Below are 20,381 nucleotides of genomic sequence, written 5' to 3'. Positions count from 1 at the left end.
AAAATTAAAGAATGATCTGGGAAGCATTTTCAAAACTAAACAGATCCCTTGGGGATTCTGCCACCGGCTCCCCCAGGACAGATTCAGCACCGGGAGCACCCCACGATGGGGCAATGGCTCCTCGCCTTCCGTGTGCTGGGGGAGGAGAGGGGAGAGAGCTCCGCAGGAAGCCGAGGTTGTGCATCTACCTGTGTCTGTTCCTCTTGCCCAGGTCTTCCTCCTCAGGAACAGGATCGATGTCGGGCAGAGGGATGATGTAGCCGCTGTCCGCGCTCAGCCTCTGCTCGTCGAGGCCACCCTCCCAGTCCTTCAGCTTGTCCTCCTCATTTTTGTAGGTGATGCCGATGTAGGCGTTGTCGGAGTCCACACGCATGCGTGCCACGGCGGGATGGTCACTCTTCAGGAAGTCCAGGTGGATCTTTTCGTAACTCTGCAAACGTTCATTCCACACAGTTATTCGAGGGTTACTGACAGAACTGCAAAAATGAATGCAGACGCTCAGAACTTACTATTTTGTAACTGTCTGTGTTTCCAAACTACCTTACAGATGTGGGGTTTTGACAACTGAGAGTCAAGATGTCAACTGTTCCCCAGAGATGTGGAACATGAAGAAAGGGCCACCAGTGGCAGAGATCTCCTGCTGGCAGGTCTTGAGATACCAAGAACCCCTCCTCAGTCAGTAGCTACAACTGTGCCCCCATACACAGACACTCCCTTCTCTGGGACTAGCATGGACCCTTCCAGTCCCCAGCAGACAGTGTCTCCAGGGCTTGGATGGGTCCCAATAAGGGGTGACTAGGGATTCCAATGGAAGCACCATACCAGCAGTCTTCCTGATCCCCAAACACTGGAGAAATTTAACTCAAAACTCAGGGACCATTGATCTAAAAAGCCCTCATTTTCAATAACAGTTTCAGTCTGTTCCCATCAACACATCTTCACCAACCAGAGTGTCTTTAACTTTCCTGTGGTTAATTTCCTTCCTTCCTCCGGCCTCCTTTCTGCCTCACTTATGGCAGTGGTAATGGGTAGTGAGATAATCAATAAACAAAAGTATTTAACTTCCAGTTCAGCTCACACTGCTCTTCCTTGAGAAGGAAGAGAAGCAATAAGTATGGAAAGTCTACATGGTGACTGAATCTAAGAAATTGAGTTTATTATACAAGTGTGTCTGGGTTTCCTTCTCAGCATCTCAGCAGAAAGGTTGTTTCATTCATTACCATATCCTGCTTGGTTCCATGAAATGACATTTGTTCCTTTGAACAATGCTTCCTATTCCACAAAACACCAGCTGGAGCCACAGATAACAGCTGAGGTTGTTCCTTCCAGTCAGCTGGTAAAAGCCAATTTCGCATGGATTTAAGTGCATTCAAATTAGCAATTTAATGGCAGTAGATGCCCTGAGACTTCTAACTGCACAGTAGCTTCAGATACTCAAACATCTGGAGAATAAAGTGCTTACAGGTGCTGCACACTTAGGATGAAAGGGAGCCATGTGGCAACGGAAGGGTTTTCACTCATCACTGCTACCAGAGGCCCGGGGAGCACCCCATGAAGCCCCAGCCACCGGATTACACAATCTTTTTCCTCCTTTGCAAATGTTCCTTTAAAATAGTGTTGAACAGTACTGCTCGCCCGCATGATGACCAGCTGTCGTCTCCTCCCTCTGTCCATTCCTTTCCACCCACCCATCTTAAGAGGCCTAGACCAACCTTTTTATACTGTCCAGGCAGCAGATTCTCCACAATCTCACTCAGGTGGTAAAAGGAGGGTCTCTTCTCCGGCTCACTGTTCCAGCACTTCACCATGATCTCATAGCTGGAGAAGCACAGGACTCAGAGTGGGCACAGGGAGGAGCATCCGGGGACCTCCCACCCCCACAGACCCACTGGGCATCGACACAGGCCCACAGGATGGGGAGGGGGCTCACACTTCACTGGTGGCGTGGTCAGGCTTGGCCATCCGGTACCCACTCTTGATCTTATTGTAGAAAGTAGAATCCACCATCATGCCAGGGTAGGGTGTGCCTCCTGAGGGCCCAGGAAGAAAACAACCAGGATTGACAAGTGTGTGGTACACTGCTGAGACACTTGGGGTGATACATCCTTAGAAAATGTTTAGAGATCCCCACCGTGAAGTATCGGTTCTTTCAAGGAAATGAAGTGCTATCATCTGCTTGCTTTCACAGCCCTGCCCAAATTTTACATTTAACCAGGACTCCTAGGTTGATCAAGTCCAGACACCCTAGGCAAAAATTCTACATGTGTAGAAAAAGTGCAGAAGTGTTTTTCAATGTTTCTGACTGCTGGCTCTATGAATGCACAACAAAATAGAAAAGCCAGCAAAATTCTAAATCACTGAGGCCAAAAAAGTCATTTCATGAGAAATATTCAAATGATGAAGACAGAAATCTTAAAATGTCTAGATACTTCTCTGTTTTCAATGGCATACAAGACTCAGTTAAGCCACACACTGGGATGATCCACAGTGACATCCATGGAAGGATGAACTAGGATCGAGAAAGGAGGACGGACAGGGAAAGCCCTTTACTATCACCTCAGAACAACGGTGGATTCATGAAACGTTTCACATTTTTGTGGCCAAGTCAGGTCAAGTTTAGTTTCCTTCCAAAACTACTCCAGGGCTCCTTTCTCTGGCATCCACCACAATTTTAAATCAGGGCCACACAGTTCATCACTAAACGTGTAAGTTTTATCTCCCCAGGTGAACTGTCCGGAGGTCAAGGTTGTGAATCACTCCCTTGCATGGCCCTCACCTGGCAGCTCGGGGCACCTGTACCTGGTGCCTGACGGACTGAATGACTAGGAGGTTTCTCTTCTCCAGAGTGATGACCAGGAAGGGAGTCAGCATTCCCTTTCCCTCACTGCACTACTTTTCACTGAGTGTCCATCACCACGAGGTGAGGGAGGGGTGGCTCTCCACAGGTGAGCCCACTTAACCCGAAGTCCAAGGTGAGGAAGTAGCCGCCAGGGAGTGGATGTCCTCAAGAGCATCTCCCGTAGGAGACAGTCCCTCTGAGGTAGCTCAAAGGAGAGGGGGAGCAAAGGCCGGGGTGAGACCCCTTCTCAGTCTGCTCGGGCACACACCAGCCATCGTAAGTGCACAACGTGTGCATCGGCTGCAGCGCACTTGACTCACACCAGGTATCTTAACATTATTTACATCCTGGAGCTTGGAAAACACAGTCTCCCTTCCAGTATTAGTATTGTTCCAGAACAACCCAAACAAGCAGAGATGTCAGGCCCGTACCGAGGGAAAAGATCTCCCAGAGCAGAATGCCGTAAGACCAGACGTCGCTCAGTGTGGTGTAGAGGTTGTCGAAGATGCTCTCAGGAGCCATCCACTTCACTGGGAGGAAGGTCTGCAGGGAAGGGGGAAGCACAGTAAACCCAGCGTATGCAGCACTGATCTACAGCAGCAGAAACAGAAAGGGCTTCTCTCTGGGCTAATCACGTGCACTAGCAACCTTGCCTCACAAGAGTGTCTCTTTTGTTTAGCTCACTTCTGTACTCTCAGCACTCAGCAGAGTGCCTGGCCCCTAGTGGGTGCTCAGTACGTATTTGATGATGGATGGATGGTCACTGTTGCCCTTCCAAGGAATAACATCCAAAGATACTTAATCCTGAATTTTTACCCCAAATATGTGAGCCCTGAATGGATCTGTCCCCTATTCTCAGGTGTCCCTGAGAATTAAGAACAGACCCAGTGACCTGAGAGCCAATTACAGCTTTGAACTGTAAGCAGTAGTGGGGAGGGACTTCCCTGGTGGCACAGTGGTTAAGACTCCGCACTCCCAATGCAGGGGGCCCAGGTTCGATCCCTGATCAGGGAACTAGGTCCCACATGCATGCCGCAACTAAAAGTTCGCATGCCACAACTAAGGAGCCCGTGAACCACAACTAAGGAGCCTGCCTGCCACAACTAAGACTCAGCACAACCAAATAAAAAAATAAGATAAATAAATATTTTTTAAAGAAAAGAGAAATAGTGGGGAGAAGGTGCAAGTGTAGAACAGAATAACTTTAAGGAAATTGTGCCTCTAAGAGGTATTAACTCAAATGGTTTTAACATTTTAGGGGTCACAGGCACCATTTGAAAACTTGATAAAAAGAGGTGCTAACCTTGGAAATGAATGCACAATTTACATATTAATAGCTAACACTTATAGGCTGCTTTGTAATGTGCCAGGCACTGTCCTAAGCATTTTACGTGAATCCACTGATCTAATCCCGCAGCAACTCAGCAGACAGGTACTAACGTCACCTCCCTGATACAGATAGGGAAACCACGGTTCAGAAGTAACTTGCTCCAAGTCCCCACACTAGTAGGCGCTGGAGATGGTGCTCACACTCAGGCAGTCTGTCTGTAGAGGCTGTGCTTTTCATACTGACCCCTGGAGTCCATTCATGAATGGCATGGACTCTGTGTTAAAAATCTGGGCACTGAATGGCTGGAAGCAACTCCTGCTTTCAGAGATTCAAGTGAGGGAGGGTGAGCACGCCAAATGAAGCGAGAGCACATACGCTGCCTTTTGACACGTAGTTCGAATCATGCATGATGTCTCTGGCCAGGCCAAAGTCACAGATCTTCACGATTTTCCCTTGTGCCAGGAGGACATTGCGAGCGGCCAGGTCCCGGTGGACACACTGCGCAGAAACGGAAGAAACGACAGGGGTCAATCCACCTGCACTAGGCAGCATCACCTCTGCAAGACTGGCCACTCCATGGGGGCGTGCGGAGCTGCCTGGTGCCCCTCAGGGAGGCTGTGCTGGCATAAAGAGCTCACCTCTCCCAGGCGCTCATCCCAGTCCCTCCCAAGAAGGAGAAAGCTCTGGAGAAAAGTAGACACCTGATCCTGTCGGATGCCCCACTCTGCTTTGGGGAAGAGGAATAGAGAAGCAGCCGTTGCTATGGGCTTCTCCACCATCTCCCTTCCACATTCACCTCGCTCAGATCTGTGGCCTGGCTCTAAAGAAGTCTCTGTCCCCTGAACACACTTACATTTTTTGAAGCCAAAAACTCCATTCCTCGGGCAACTTGATAGGTAAAGCTCAACAAATCCAACAAAGTAAGGCCTTCTGAGTTATCATCCGAAAGAAGGTTTTTGACTTCTGAGTCTGCAGGAAAGGAATTAAGTGCGTTGGTGCTGGTGGACAGCACGAAACATCACCCACCGTGACACTCCCTCAGGGCTGGACCACTCATCAGGCCGCGAAGCCTTGTCCAAAGAACACATATAATATTTTCTTATAGTTTCTAAACCTCACAGGTGGGGTGTAAAGTATGCAAAAGTGCTCTCTTTAAAAAGAAATAGGGCTTCCCTGGTGGCACAGTGGCTATGAATCTGCCTGCCAATGCAGGGTACATGGGTTCGATCCCTGGGCCGGGAAGATCCTACATGCCACAGAGCCACTAAGCCCGTGCACCACAACTACTGAGTCCACGTGCCACAACTACTGAAGCCCATGCACCTAGAGCCCATGCTCTGCAATAAGAGAAGCCATCGCAATAAGCCCACACACTGCAACAAAGAGTAGCCCCCACTCTCCGCAACTAGAAAAAGCCTGCACGCAGCAATGAAGACCCAACGCAGCCAATAAATAACTAAATTTTAAAAATACAATAAAATAAAAAAATAAAAATAAATACATCTGTAGAAACACACACCTGGTTTAAATATACATATGTATATATACGTGTGTGTATATATGTATGTATGTATATATGATTCCCTAAGGACCAGTATCATGGGTTTTCACACATATTTTCTGGCTTGCTTCCCAAATTTCTTTTTTCAACCTTAGTTAATAAATCACCTCAGCCACCTTTAGCGCACAGACACACACATACACATCTTCCGTGATGAAAGTACACGAGGGCTCTTTGAAAAAGCAGCTTCTAGGAATTGCCTTTTTTTCTTTTTAAAGCCACCTTCATAGTTCTTGGTTTACTCTGTGAATAAAATTAGCCACCAGTCCAACTAGAGGTAGCGATCTTAAAGATCAGTGCCAAGACTTTGCGTGTAGTTCCCTTTCTCTGTAACTTGTCCACTTTCCCCAGTTGGTCCCCTCTGGAAGGGTCCCAGGGTTTTCGAGGAAGGAGGCAATCCAGGCCAGCAGCTCTCAGCACTTTTTGAAAAAGTTCAGGCAAGTGAGGAGTAGCTGCAGCCATTCACATTTTTCCAGCCAGAAAGTAATGGTCTGCCTGCCAACTGGGCCTGCGCTGAGCACGAATCAGGTTCCCCTGACATCTGGAGCCAGGTCCAGACTGGGAAGCCATGTGGTAAAAAAAACTATTTTTAACAATACAGGAGGGGAGAGGAAATGCTGGTTCCGACAAGTCTCATTGGCTAATCTTTTTAAAGGGCTGGAAGTTTACCCAGCTGGCAATAAGAAGTGAATGGAACTCGGAGCTGCAGCAGTGGAAAATATTAGTATGTACTACACTTTGCAAAACAAGCACATTCTTTTTTTTAATGATTGTACCTTTTACTTAAGAACCCTGAAAGCATCCAGAGTACATTAATGATTTTCAAAACAATTTCCATGGCAGCTCAACACCTTTTTGCAGGGACCAATGGGAAGTCTCAGACCCAATGATACAAGATTACGGAACAAGGCATCGTAAGATCTATCTAGCAGCCTCCTCCCCACTGAGGGACCTCCCCCCAGCAGATGTGGGGTGGTCCATCTCGTATGGGCATCAGCTAGGCTCCCCAGAGTTTACAAATCAATTTAACCCTGCCACATGCTCATCTGCTTTGAAAACAAAAAGATCTTCCGTCAAACAACATTCAATAGAAACACCCAACACCCTTGTCAGAAAACATAACCTCAAATTGTCCACTTTCCAGTCTCTATCACAAACTGGATATTAGCAAAGCTAAAAGCAAGGACTATTGAACTCACAGATATTAGAGATTTATATAATTAAACTTTAAAAAATAATATTAGGAACCAATAGAAGATTGCCAGCTTTTAATTTTTCTGAGTAAGGGCACTGAGAAAAAAACATCAATTACCACCATAATTTCATTTTAAGAAAAAATTTTAAAAGTCATGTTAACATCAAAACATGAATATCATTATGCCAGAATAAACAATTCTTTAAAATGATTACATTTTAAAATGTACATTACAGGGATATAATGTATAACATGATTAATATAATTAACACTGTATATGTTATACATGAAAGTTAAGAGAGTAAATCCCAAGGATTCTCATCACAAGGAAAAAAATTTGCTTTCTTTTTCTTTTATTTTATACCTATGTGAGATGATGGATGCTCACTAAACTTGTGGTAATCATTTCATGGCGTAGGTACATCAAATCGTTACTCTGTACATCTTAAGCTTATACGGTCCTGTATGTGAATTATATCTCAATAAAATTGGACAAAAAAAATTAAACTAAATTAATAAAATAAGATCATTACATTTAAAATCTGAAAAATTCATTACATCAGGTCTTTATTCTTAATCTTTTTTCAATTCACAGACCACGGACCTTCAAAAACATGTCACAGACCCAGTTGTGCAGATCTGCAGCTGGGGACCATGTCGCCTGGCAGTCCTACTTACCAGGTCTATTCACCAACTGTCTGAGTATTTTAAGTATCATATTAAACCACCGGAAGATCACAACCCCCAAAGCATAAGCAAAGACCCCTTTACCTAACACGGATTTCTTCTTGTAAGAGGCTGGGCGATCATACAGCGCTCTCTGGATGTCTGAGTATTTAGAAACCTCCTTCCTCTCCAGCATGGGGACATACTGCGTGGTATCAGCTTGCTTCATGTCCATGTAGTCACCATTGTTTTCAAAAGATAAAATAACATAACTGTAAAAACAGAAAAAGAAACCTTATCCAGGGTGTCCCTCTGGAGTGACCACCCAACATTCAGTAGATGACGACCAGGTACCCACCATGTGTGAGGCAGTGGTGGGCGTGGGGGTGGCAGGCGGAACAAAAGCACAGTCACCCACACCCTTCGTGTGGGTGCTCTAGTCGGGGAGATGAGCGTTAATCAATGATCACACAAACACACGGACCATCTCAACTCAGCTCTGTCTTTATTCTGTTTTTCAGTTCTCTGGCCACAAACCTGCACCACGTGACCAAGTGGCTTGGGCAGACAATTTCTGCTACTCAATAGATTTAGCACCAATTTCGTGTCCATTGAGTAATTTAATATGAAGTGAACTCACCTACTTTCTGATCTTAACAGAACTTCATATCTACAGAGATCTTTTTAGCCCCTCTAGACTTGTACAGTGGGGATCATCACTTTATTGGCTTGACTTATAGATATAGCCCCAGGTTCAGCAAGGACCAGTATCTCAAACTTGGAAATCTTCAAATAGTTTCTCACAAGATATGAGCACTGAGGCATCCCTGGCCAGAGATGCATTTGGAGGTCTTAAGTAGACCACACATAAACAGCAAACTGGCTCCCAGAACGATTCCAGCTCTCACTCTCATTCAAACCTATCAGCAAGCCTATCCCCAACATGATATCCTGGTTCAAAACACCTGCAGACATCAGGTATCTCTCAGCACCATGTCACAGGATGACGGAGCTGGGCAGTTGATTCTAAGTCTTGCTACCTCCTGGCACTGAATCTGCAGACATGGCCTCTATCAAGACAAGGGTGCTCTCCACTGGTGAAGCTCATAAGACAACGATTCACAGCAGCACCTCTCTCTGCACCTACCTTCGTGTGCTTTCGTCAGCAGGGTTCAATCCAAAAATGTCCAGCTCTTTCTTTGGCTTCTCTGGGTGGCGGCTCAGGAAGCTGTCCCTATTCTTATGCAAATAGTTGACCAAATCCCCATAGAAGCAGTACTCAGTGATGATGTAAATGGGTCCTGTGGGGTCCAAAATCAGTTGGAGATGAACGTGAAAAAAGAGCCATGAATTACTGTGTCTACGCTGGTAAGAGATGCTACTCAAGAACAGTGAGCTTCCCTCAATGGAATCCAGTTAACAACACCATTAAAGGGACGTATATTCACTGGCGTGTTTGGAGGTACAGCGTGGGGAATTAAGAAGCCTGGACAGTCTTCACAACCACAGTGTTGTATGAAAATCCTCACCCTCAGGTAAGCAAGCCTACCTGACTTGGTGCAGGCCCCCAGCAAGTTCACAATGTTTAAATGCGGCCCCAGGTGGGTCATTATCTTCAGTTCAGACATGAGAGCTTGTTTCTCACTGGATCTGGCTGTGGCTGTTGAAGAAATCCATCACACAATGAACTACGTACTACCCAGAAAAAGCCAAAAACATGGCTAATCCTATGATTGGATATCATTTTATTTAACAACAGTCTAGAAGAGAAACAGGTAAGTGGCTCAGTCTAGATGTTAAAAACTGATCCCTAGTCTTCAGGATAAAAAGAAGCCAATAAAAATAACTTGATTTTCCAACACACAGGCAACAAGAACAATCTAAATAAACCTAATTTACAAAAGAGTCTAATACGCAGAAAACTAGAGTCACAAGAACCAAGATCTAGCCCTAAATTTGGCATTTACTGGTGGTGTGATTTTGAGGAATTTAGTTAACATCTCCATGTTCAAAAAGTCCCCAGAAAAGGGCACTTACGTTTTAGCATCTTCACTGCTACTTTCATGACAGGTTGGGACCGACTTAATCCATAGGCAGTTCCTTCAACCACCTTCCCAAACGCACCAGACCCCAGGATACGACCTGTGGGCAACCAGAACCATTAACACACACAGACTCAGGCATCTCATCAGCTTCATTTACCACAGCCAGCGCTCATGGCTACACAGCTGGGTGGTGTTCTTCCCGTATGGAGGAAGCATAATGATTCCTCCAAGTCATCATGTCAAAACCAGAACTGAGCCCACGGGGAAGGAAATTAGCATAATTGCTTTTGTCAAATAATAGTCGCAAAGGAAAGGAAAACACAGACGGGAAGAAGGAGGGTGTAGCCCTCCCTGGTGTGAGCGCTCTGTCTACCAGCTGGAGAGCCGGGCCAAATCATGGGCTCTGTGGCACTTGCTCTCTGTGGCTCTGGTCCAAACCTCCTGGTTCTCTACCCTTCTGTTTTCTGCACACAAACAGAGGCATCTTTTGCATCAATAAGCCTTTATCCACTGGAGATGCTTCAGTATTCAAAACATCACGGATTCCAAGCAGTGATGAGGACAGCTTCGGGCTGGCTCCCTTGCTGCCTGTTTGCTAAGAAAATGAGGAAGCTCAAAGGCTAAACATGCCCTAGGAGCACAACACTTTGCCACATGTTGGGAGATACAAAATGAAACGGAGGCTCTTGTCCCCACTCCTAAAGAACTCACAGTCTAAAACAGATGTTTCTGCCAAGCCAGGGGAAGACTCAGCTCAGAAAGGGCACTGACAGCCAACACTGCCTCTGACTCCATGTCTGCATGGCTGGAAACCGTTCCTGGAAAGGTACTGCTTCCCCAGCAACTTGACAATACACAGAAGCAGAGAGACACAGAAATGCCTCTTGGCCTATTGGAGATGTTGCCCTTTTTCTCCATATTTTATTACTTTTTAACTTCCCTAAGCTCCTCACCCCTTTTTGTAAAACAAGGGAGAAGATACAATAAAGAAAACTTAGTTCCCAGGTATAGGTACTTGAATAGAGTGTCTTGTTTGATTTCAGTTTAAGTAACTCTCTAAGAAGACCTAACTTGGCTGTATTTTGGAATGAGACAAATGGATAATTTTAAAATGCCTTTGGCATCCTCCAAAGTACATACTGTTAGAATAGTCATGATGACACAACCTCTAGCTCTAACTTTCATTTGTCTTTGACCTGTTTTCATTCATTCAGAATGTGATTTAAAAAAAAATCCCTTGAACTAAAGCTTCATGTACTTGGTCTCAGCCCAAGACTGAAATATTTGAAAAGTTTGTGATTAGCTGGCTTGATGATTTTTTCATGTTTGCTTTAAAATGTACCTATATTTTATATTCTATATTTTAAAGAAGTATCTAATAGTCCTCATAATGTACTGGGTCAAAATACATTTTCTGACTGTCCTCATTCATTTCTCTTCTGTTCCTTTTCAGTCACAGAAATTCATCTCATTTTCAATTGGTGTCATTTCCAAAGCAAAGCCACGCTGATGAGTATCTTTGGCAAGCCTCCTCATATTCTCTTCCCCTCTGTAAAATTTTCTTTAGCTGTAATTTGCTATGGAAGGAGGTAAAAAAAAAATCATTGCAGTGATACAATTAATTCATTTTCAAGACAAAAATATTTCTGAAAGCCAGTTTCTAATGCTTAGCTTTTACTAAGCACAAGCTCAGGTCCTTTATTCCTCCACAGGCCTGTAAAGAGTAAAGCTGTGTACAAATCAAAGGGAGTCTTGGGACATCACTCCAGTAGGAGCTTACCAAGCACTAGTCCATCTCTTGGAAACTCCCATCTCGAGTCATAAGGCAGCTGCATCGGGTCCACATAAATATATTCATGTCCATCGGGGCTGATTGATTCAATGACCCTCCAACGAATTTCATACCTTGGTTTCTATAAATAACCAAGACAGGTAACTGGTGAATTACCAACGTCCGAACGTACCAGAGCTTAACCGCAGCAGCAAAATGACTGGACACAGTAGGATTCAATAATATTCACTCATCATATAGCTACTGAGCTCCTTCTCTGTGCCAAGCACTGAACTAGGTGGCTCTTCTTCTTGTTCTTATTGGTTTCAAATATTTTTAGTCCTTTAAAAAATATCTACCTGTTTCCAAATGACAACCAGGACGATGAGTGAGATAATCACCATCACCAGCAGCACCAGGACCGCGGCCGCCACCGTGAGCTCAGAACGGAGAGCTGGAGGACGAGAGAGAGGCACGGTGGGGGATCTGCACAAACATGTGGGAGGGCAGGAAGGCAGGGCGGCTGCTTCTGGGCCAGAAATCTTTCACTACTGGTGGAGAAGCATAAGAACTATCAGGCTCATTTTGGGGGCGGACAAGACCATCTCTCAATTACCTACATGCATGAAATTACTCCAACTCTCCCGTTAGAAGGGAAAGGGACAAAATTCAGTTGGGAACAAAATGTTTTCTCCAACGGTGCTCCAACATTAACCTTCTGGACAACATGTGAATGGGAATATAAAGATTAATAAATGAGATTGACAGCTACCATCAGTAACATAAGTTCAGAACATAAATCCAGAAACAAGTTCAGTTATTTTGAAAGGTTGCAGTTTATTTATACTGCTTTTGGCTTCACTGATTTTTTTTTTTTCAAGAGTTCAACCTTTCTTAAAAAAAGAACAAGGCAGGAGACCCTTCTTCCCATCCTCCATCTGCACACTCGGACCAAAGAGACTGGGTAGCTATACAGTTAGACAAGCAAAATGCCCAGGGGACTCTGCAAGATGCGGTTTGGGATCTGAATCTGAAAGAAAGGGCTCCCACACAGATGCCCAGAGATGGCTCTTTAAGAGCATCCGGAGCTGAATTTCCACCAAGGGACCTTCATTCCTACAGGACCCCATCTGGGATTCAAAGTTCCACCTGAGGGAAGACAGGCTCGGCCGATGACTTCGTGCTGTCCTGACCCGTGAGCTACTCACTGGGAGCCACCAGCTTCAGCTCTCGGCTCTCCACCCCGAGGAGATTCTTGGCCAGGCATCGGACTGCAACGGTCTCCTCCACTTTGGCAAATGTCACCTGGCCCTCCACCGAGCTCCTGTCGCGGGGGTGGACCTCTGTGATGATATTTGAGACATTGTTGGCCAAAATTGTCCATGAAGTTTCGTTATTACATCTGGAGAGAGAAAAAGGGTATAGATACAGAGCCAATCATAAGGAGTCATGGAGGTGGGTGGAACAGTGAGAAGCGTCTCAGACGGCAAGTCAACGTCACCTGACCTTGTCTGAATCTGGGGGGGCTACAGGTCGATTTTCTTATTTTATGTGCAGACTAAAATTAAACCTTGTTCTTAAAGAGAGAATACCCTACATGTGGGTAATTAAAAGTTAACGGTTTATGAAGACATGGCAGAGATAAACAAGTTCAATCCAATAGAACTACCCATCCCAAGCCTTGACCCCATGCGCAAGCCGGACTGCAAGAACGCGTAACTAGCCCAACGTCCCACCCCTCTGAAGAGGCCTGGGGCCCTCCCTTCTCTCCACCCACACTGTCAGAGCCCCTCAGGTGTCAACAGGGTTAGACCTAGATTCCAGCTCCAGTCTGGATCCAATCTGGTGCCTTTTGGCCTAGGAGGGGGTGGGTCTAGGAGTCTCCACCTCCAGGAGAAGCAACAAGGCTTCTGAGCACAGCCACCACTGCGGGTGGGAGTGCAAGGGTGCTGCTCGCGTCCCCGCTGCAGAAGGCTGAGGAGTGGAGGTGAAGGAGGGACTGGTGACGTCACTCCCACCACACAGCAGCTAGTGAGAAGTCACCTGGGCACTGCCTTCATTTATTTTCACATGCCCGTCTAGCCACCAAATAACATTCACCACAGACGAAATGTGAGCTGGAAATGTGGGCCAGGGAAGTAAAAACCCTCCTACAGCAGTTCTTTAAATTCATGTACTTTTCATATTAGACACCCTTTGAGAATCTGATGAAAGCTGTAGACCTTCTTACATTCATGAACACAAAAGTGCACATGGGTGTATGTGCACGCGTGCACGGTCCACGTTCACAATCCTATCTTGTAGTTTATGAGACTTAGGCCAAATAAGAATCACAAACACAGAAAAAGGTCCAGTAAAAGAAATAAAATGCATCTGAGGTCCTTTGTGCCAAGGAAGAAACTTTCTGACCACAAATGAAAAAGGAATGTGTGGTTTCCATACTTCTTGATATCCTTGCAAATCATCCACTCAATATCAGGAAGAGGCGTCCCTTCAGCTGTGCATCTCACTGTCTGGCCCCCATTAGAGCCATGGTGGTCATCAACCAAGTCCAGAATGGAAGACGGAACTGCAAGAGGTGAAAAGAAATCAGAATTGAATGATTGGTGTCCCAGAACTTCTGAGAATTATGAAGTGGAATACGAGTTCAGAACTTGTCCACGTGACATTCAAACCGACACGTCAGGCAACCACTGAGGGGGGCTGAGACCAGTCATGTGCACAGTAGCACTCTAGTCTGAACAGACCTTCTTGGTTAAGAGCATGGTCACAGTTTCAGTGATTTGGCATTTGTGCCCTTTGGTGTTTTAAATCTGGAGTGAGAAAAGCAAAAAGCCCCTGTGGTTATTTGGCCTGAAAGGAGAGAAGGTCTTAAAATTATATTATAGCTTGGGAATCATCTAATGGATTCATCTAAATGATATAATCTAAAGCAGCATTTACCAAAGTGCATCTGTGGGATATGATTAGATTTTAAATATTTTTAACTTATGATGAAATAAGTTAGAAATATGCTAATACTTGTATCACAGACTGATTGTGAGGGTCAAAGGAGCCCACCTAAGACAGTACACGGCCCAAGGTAGGTGAATAGGTACCGAACCGGAATGTAAATAGACTTGGGCACTCCTTTCTGAGAAGGGCCGCTGTACGAGGTCTGCAAGGAAAGTAAAGCAGAAAGGCCAAAACGCTCTGGAACAATCTAAGGTCATCCAGACCAAAAAGCATCATTTCACTCTTCCCAGAACTGGAGGTACCAGATTGAGAAGCAGGTGGTAAGCAAGCTAATGGAGCCTAGGAATTCCCAAACTATTCCAAACTAGCCTGGAACCTCCCAGAATTACGTGGATTTATATAAGTCCAAGGAAGCTACCCCTGACTTGTGACATCTACAGTCCCTGCTTCTCCCCTAAAAGGGTTGCTTTTCCCTCCACGACCTGGGGGAAAAGTGCCAGGCTCTCCTTGGAAGAATCTCAGTCACCAATCCCCTGAGCTGGCATTGTCTGCATACAGCCCTTACATACCCTGAGTTAAGAGTTCAAAAGTATAGCTCTTCACATCATCTTCATTTTGAACTACGATAGTGTAATGGCCACTGTCTTCTTCCTTAGCTCGGATCAGCTTCAATTTGCTTCGATACCTTAAGGGAAAAGGACTTTGTTTCAGCAAGTTGCAGCCAAATAAATGCCCATCATTAAGTAATTACCATATTTAATTCAAATTTTGTGTTTGTGAAGAAGTAAAAACATCTTTTTCTCTTGTACGTATCATCGCTTTTCTGGGATTTTTGGTACACTTTCTACGCATTGAAGGTCTGAGTCATAGACACTTAATTCTTAAACATAAGACAAGACAACCTGAGATGAGCAATGGCTTATGTGGCTACAAGAGCAGTCAGTTCTGCTAAGGCCAGACTTCTAAATGGGTATAAACCCATCCCACCAACTTTCCTTTTTTAAAAAAAAAGGTCCTTGATTTTTGCCTTTTAAAAAAATACTTGCTTCCCCTAACTATTCATCATTTGAGGGATTAGCCAAAGAATGGAACATCCTTGGGAGAAAGAATGAGGACACTGTCTCTGGTTTGATACAGAGAGGTCACTAGGGTATAAAACTCCTGCTTGCTTGTATTTGCTTTAAGAAACTCTGCAAGGTTTCATAAGAACCTAACAAAACTAATAAAAGTATTCCCCTGGGGGTGGAGAGGAGGGGTACCCAGGAACACTAGGACAGGAGTGGAATAAGGTTTCTTACAATATACTGTCTTTCAGCTTAAATGATTTTAAAGGACAGGATTCATCTTTTTAAAATAAATAATAAATCAGAGAAACATATTCCTTCATACTTCATTAAAGGGAAGTTTCTCCAAAAGGTGTCTTGCACACGTAATAAATGACATTTGGCCAGGAGTGTGTCTGTGCGCCTGCGTGTGTGAGTCAATGAAGTAACCGTCCCTCTGACTGTCCTCTACAAAACAGCGCAGTGTGGAACTGGGAACGCGAGAAAGACAGAGCGCGAGGGAGAGCACTGGTCACGGAGGGAGGAGACCTGGGGCATGACTGAACCTCTCCATGCCTCGGGTTCTTTATGGGTAGCGTGGGAATGCAAGTGTCATTTTGAGAATTAACTACATGAAATAATCTATAGGAAAGCATTTCAGAGACTCCAAAATACCCTGCCAATCAATGCAGAGTCTTCTAGCCCAAGACACCGGGCGCTGAGACCTGTGACAAGAGCATGCTGGGCTGGCTTTCCCTCTGCTGCACCACACTGGACACACTTCCGGAATGGACTTCCTTAGAGTCCCCTAGCACCTCTGGCTGCCGATGACCAGAAGATCTTCTGTCGTTCACTTTCTGCACTTGTTCAGCCAAGGAAGCTGGTGGACGCACTAGTTTTAGGTAAGCCAGACACCGCTCCATCATGTGCATCCTATGTTCCCTGGCCCGTCACGGGGACCAGAAGATGTGCTGGAGGAACTCTCGAAGCACTGAACAAGCTGCTCCCCTGGACTGCTCAGCTAACAACCATTGTCTGGCCATCGCTACTGACAGTAGCTTACAGACAGCACTCAGACAGGTGTCTCAAGTGTTGGATGAGCCGGAAAGACTCTATTCCTCTCTGGCCTCACAGCCTAGTGGAAAGTTGGGCACTGCCCACCTCTTCGTGCACCTCCATTTCATGTCATCAGAAAGCCTTCCAGATTCAGTATCCCGCTTCTTTTTCCATCACTGTTCTACAAAGGTTGTCATTCCATTTTCCCACATGTTGCCTCTCAATTACACATGGAATTTAGTTCAGAAAGAAGAAAGCAAATGCAGAGGTTGAGTGAACTGATGGGAGGGGTTCTGTCTCCTCTTCTTCCCTGAAGGCTTGAAAGAGAGGACTGTATCTCCCTGGGATGGTTTCTGACAAACGTGCAGGGCTGGATGAGCTGGGCCCTTCAAGAGGTATTGTCTACTCCTAGATTCTAATCAGAGCTTAAAACTGCAAGAGATCTCAAAATATCATCTGGTCCAGTTCCTCGCCTTAAAGGACGTAAGGTATTATTAATCCTACATTAGAGGTAAGAAAACTGAGGCTGAAGGCTGACTTACCCAAAACTCCACCACCGGTTAAGAGATGGCAGCAGTCTACCGTCTCCTCAGAGGGCAAGGATCCAAACTACTCACTGAATGTTTTCTCCTAACCAAATTTAACCAGACTCTACTCTTATTTCCCATGGAGGCCTCACTGGGGTAAACGCATTTCAACTTAAGCCAACGATGTTTTGTTTCATGTCGGTTTATGTGATAATTGCCCTGGAACTGGAATCACCATACAATACTTGCAATATGGGTGCCGGATAGATACCAAGGAACACAAATTCAATCCAAGTGGGTCCAATTTTACTTTCTGTCCCCCTTTCCTTGCTGAATCCAGGAACTGGTCTTGCACTGGGAACAGAGATTTTCAGATCTTCTTTCTTCTCATTTGATCGTTAAATACTTACCAACTTACTATTACTGCACTGCAATGTTATTGTGAAAGGTACCTCATTTCTAATATCTCCTATTTCTGACTGCTAAATTTTCTATATTGACTCTTGGTTTGGGTTGTAAGACAGGCACAAACCTCAGTCTACCTAGGGTACACAATGAAAAGAAAAGGCACACTTGGGAAGGGTGTTTCTTTACCTTATCTCCTGAATCTTCTCTATGTCAGTGGTGATCTCCGTGAGATTCTCAATCAGAGTCAGGTTGTCCTTCAGCCAGACTATCCTGGGAGGGGGGTAGGCCTGCACATCCACCATAAAATGTTTGACTTCATGCAGGTTGACAGCTTCCAACGGGCTGAAGTTGGGTTTGATTTCAATAAAGCCTTTCTCTGTACAGGGAAGAGTTTCCATTAAACAACGACTACCACACAGTGGATCGCGAGCAGCACGGCGATGGACATTTTAGAAAGCAGCATGTACCATGGACGGAAATGGTGACTTTCTTCATTTCTTTGACCTCTTTGGTGGCCTGGCGGGCAGCACATTCGTAATCTCCACTATCTTTCACCGTGGCCTCGGGGACCATCAGCGTGTATACCAATTTGATGGACGGGACCTTGGTTTCCTCCAGCATTGTGATGCCTTTGCCTTTCTACAGAAGAAGGGGAGGAAAACCGACTTTAACAAGCTAGCTCCTAAGGGTGAACCCTCATGCAAGCCCTGGACTCTGAGTATAATGATGCACCAGTGTGGGTTCATGGATTGTAACACGTGCACAGCCCTGGGGGCATGTCCGTGAAGGGGGAGGCTGCTTACGTGTGAGCCCAGGGGCTATACTGGAAATCTCTGTACTTTCTGCTCAACTCTGCTGTGAACTTAAAACTGCTCTAAAAAATAAAGTCTAATAAAAAAGGTTCTTTTTAAGCTCCCTGATCCTTTGAAAATCCTGTTTTAAAAGGATATTTAATGACATAGTAAGGTGTTTGTGCTATACTGCCACAGAAAAAATATACAACAAAAGTATTATTTAAAGTATAATACCTATTAATTAATACATTTATAAAGTATTTAAAGGATATATCTCCCTAAAATTATAAAGGGGGTGTTCTGGGAAGCGACTTTTCCTTTGTTTCTCTAAATTTTATGAAGTTACAACAATAAGTCTGCATTATTTTCTATATCAAACAAGAATATGACTTATAAACCAATACTCTGATTATATATTTTGAGGCCAAACAGCACATAGTTTGGTTTTGAGGGGAAAAAAATTTACCTCCAATAAATGAAAAGAAATGTTTATGTTTTAAGGATTAAAGGCAATCAAGTATGAACGGAAAAATCAGATAGCTTTGTATTTCAGGGAAGATGTGTATATATATATATATATATATATATATAGGTCTATGAACATCTCTTCAATACGTGAGGTTTACAGGACAATGTGTGAAAATGCCCAACTTTCAATCAGATGCCCCAGAGAGGAAGAAAAGGGGCAGCAAAAGCATGGGGGAGAGAAATGGATAAAAGGAGAGAGACTATAAAATACCAAAAAAGAGCAAGGAGCAGAAATTTGCAAACTAGGAGTGAAGGGGAAAAAAAAAAAAAAATATATATATATATATACACACACACATATATGGTTTTTTTCTCCATGAGGCCCCTGCATTATACACTGTTAATTGTTTCTTCGTGGGACCATCACAGCCTTTTACGATGGCTCATATACACTTATGACAATGCATTAGAATGCATGAGACCCAGGATTAACAAATACACACCACTGTGTACAAAACAGGACAACAACAGGACCTACTGTGTAGCACAGGGAACTATACTCAATATCTTATAATAACCTATAATGGAAACAAACCTGAAACAGAATATATGTATGTATAACTGAATCAGTTTACTGTATACTTGAAACTACCACAACACTGTGAATTAACTATACTTCAATTAAAAAAAAACAAAAACATCCCAGAATGAATGAGACCGTACGTGTAAATCCCCAGGGGCCAGAGACGGCATGGTGGCTCCCCTTCCCCTCTTCCATCTCCACTCCTCCCTTCTTCTCCCTTTTCCTGTGCACGGGCCAGCTTTTAACAGAGTGCTTGGGATTTAGCAAACATCACTAAATCTTTGTTGAATGACTCAAGTTATGCCTGTTCACTGAAGGAAAGCCATGCAAAGAAAGACCAGGCAGGCAGGAGGCAGACGCATCGTGGGTGTCCACAAAGCAGAAACAGAAGGGGGGCAGGCCACCAACATTATCAAACGCCTCGAAACCCAAAGGCATGGAAGCTGAGAAAAGAAGTCACGACTCTCTCAGCAATCAGCAAATTTTAAAATCCATATGTTTTTAATTTTTTGGTTGTTACCTTGTAGTCACAGAACCTTCCTATTTCTTACTTATGAGAAAGAGGGCTCAGTGTGAAATCTCAATGATTCTGAAGGGTCTGCCCAGCTATCATCATCACAGACTTTCCCACTGCTCCAAGAGCCATGAAGTCATCTGGTCAGAGCGTGCAGTTTAGAGATGGGAAGCTGAGGTCTAGAAGAGGGCAATGTGGTGCTCCAGCAGGGATGGGTCTTTGGAGCCCTGCTGTGCTCCACTCCATGCCACCAGGGGCCTTGAGGGTACCTACCACTTGTCCAGGGTAAGTCCACTGAAGGTCAACCACCTCGTTGTTAAAGACGGCGCAGGTGACCACAATCGATTCCCCTGCCTTGTATACCGTTTTAAGAGCTTCCATTTCCAGATCCAGTTCTGATGTTGCTATTTTAAAAAATGACAAACACAAGGACCTAAATATCCACAGTATAGTCAGGATCTTATAAAGTTTGGGTTTTTTTAAGAGGACCCTGAAAAATAATTTGCAAACCACTTTGATCAAGACAAAATATTGAAAACCTCAGAAGCCTTGATTTGCATTGACATACATAATTTGGCACAAAATAAGACACACGTACACACGTATATAGAGACACACGTGCAGAA

General features: G+C 44.6%; 1 protein-coding gene across 6 annotated transcripts in view; it reads right to left on the bottom strand.

Annotated features, from left to right (window-relative positions):
- Positions 1–20,381, bottom strand: part of PDGFRA (platelet derived growth factor receptor alpha) — a 45,701-nt gene that overhangs the window by 9,605 nt on the left and 15,715 nt on the right. For 5 of the 6 annotated variants that reach the window (XM_057729030.1, XM_057729032.1, XM_057729034.1 and 2 more), the window contains 18 exons: positions 20,029–20,159; positions 17,864–18,035; positions 17,583–17,772; positions 14,932–15,047; positions 13,850–13,976; positions 12,616–12,809; positions 11,767–11,861; positions 11,417–11,549; positions 9,629–9,733; positions 9,141–9,251; positions 8,739–8,892; positions 7,697–7,863; positions 5,023–5,138; positions 4,545–4,667; positions 3,271–3,382; positions 1,931–2,030; positions 1,713–1,818; positions 189–430 (listed from right to left, as the gene is read on the bottom strand). In XM_057729030.1, coding sequence (XP_057585013.1) covers positions 189–430; positions 1,713–1,818; positions 1,931–2,030; positions 3,271–3,382; positions 4,545–4,667; positions 5,023–5,138; positions 7,697–7,863; positions 8,739–8,892; positions 9,141–9,251; positions 9,629–9,733; positions 11,417–11,549; positions 11,767–11,861; positions 12,616–12,809; positions 13,850–13,976; positions 14,932–15,047; positions 17,583–17,772; positions 17,864–18,035; positions 20,029–20,159 — 2,494 coding nt within the window. Of the gene's footprint in view, positions 1–188; positions 477–1,712; positions 1,819–1,930; positions 2,031–3,270; positions 3,383–4,544; positions 4,668–5,022; positions 5,139–7,696; positions 7,864–8,738; positions 8,893–9,140; positions 9,252–9,628; positions 9,734–11,416; positions 11,550–11,766; positions 11,862–12,615; positions 12,810–13,849; positions 13,977–14,931; positions 15,048–17,582; positions 17,773–17,863; positions 18,036–20,028; positions 20,160–20,381 lie in introns of those variants that run through there. The other variant, XM_057729035.1, reaches the window with a different exon arrangement.

The sequence above is a fragment of the Hippopotamus amphibius genome, chromosome 3 (genome assembly GCF_030028045.1).
Source record: "Hippopotamus amphibius kiboko isolate mHipAmp2 chromosome 3, mHipAmp2.hap2, whole genome shotgun sequence".
NCBI lineage: Eukaryota > Metazoa > Chordata > Mammalia > Artiodactyla > Hippopotamidae > Hippopotamus > Hippopotamus amphibius.
This window is presented reverse-complemented; position numbering and strand designations above follow the sequence as displayed.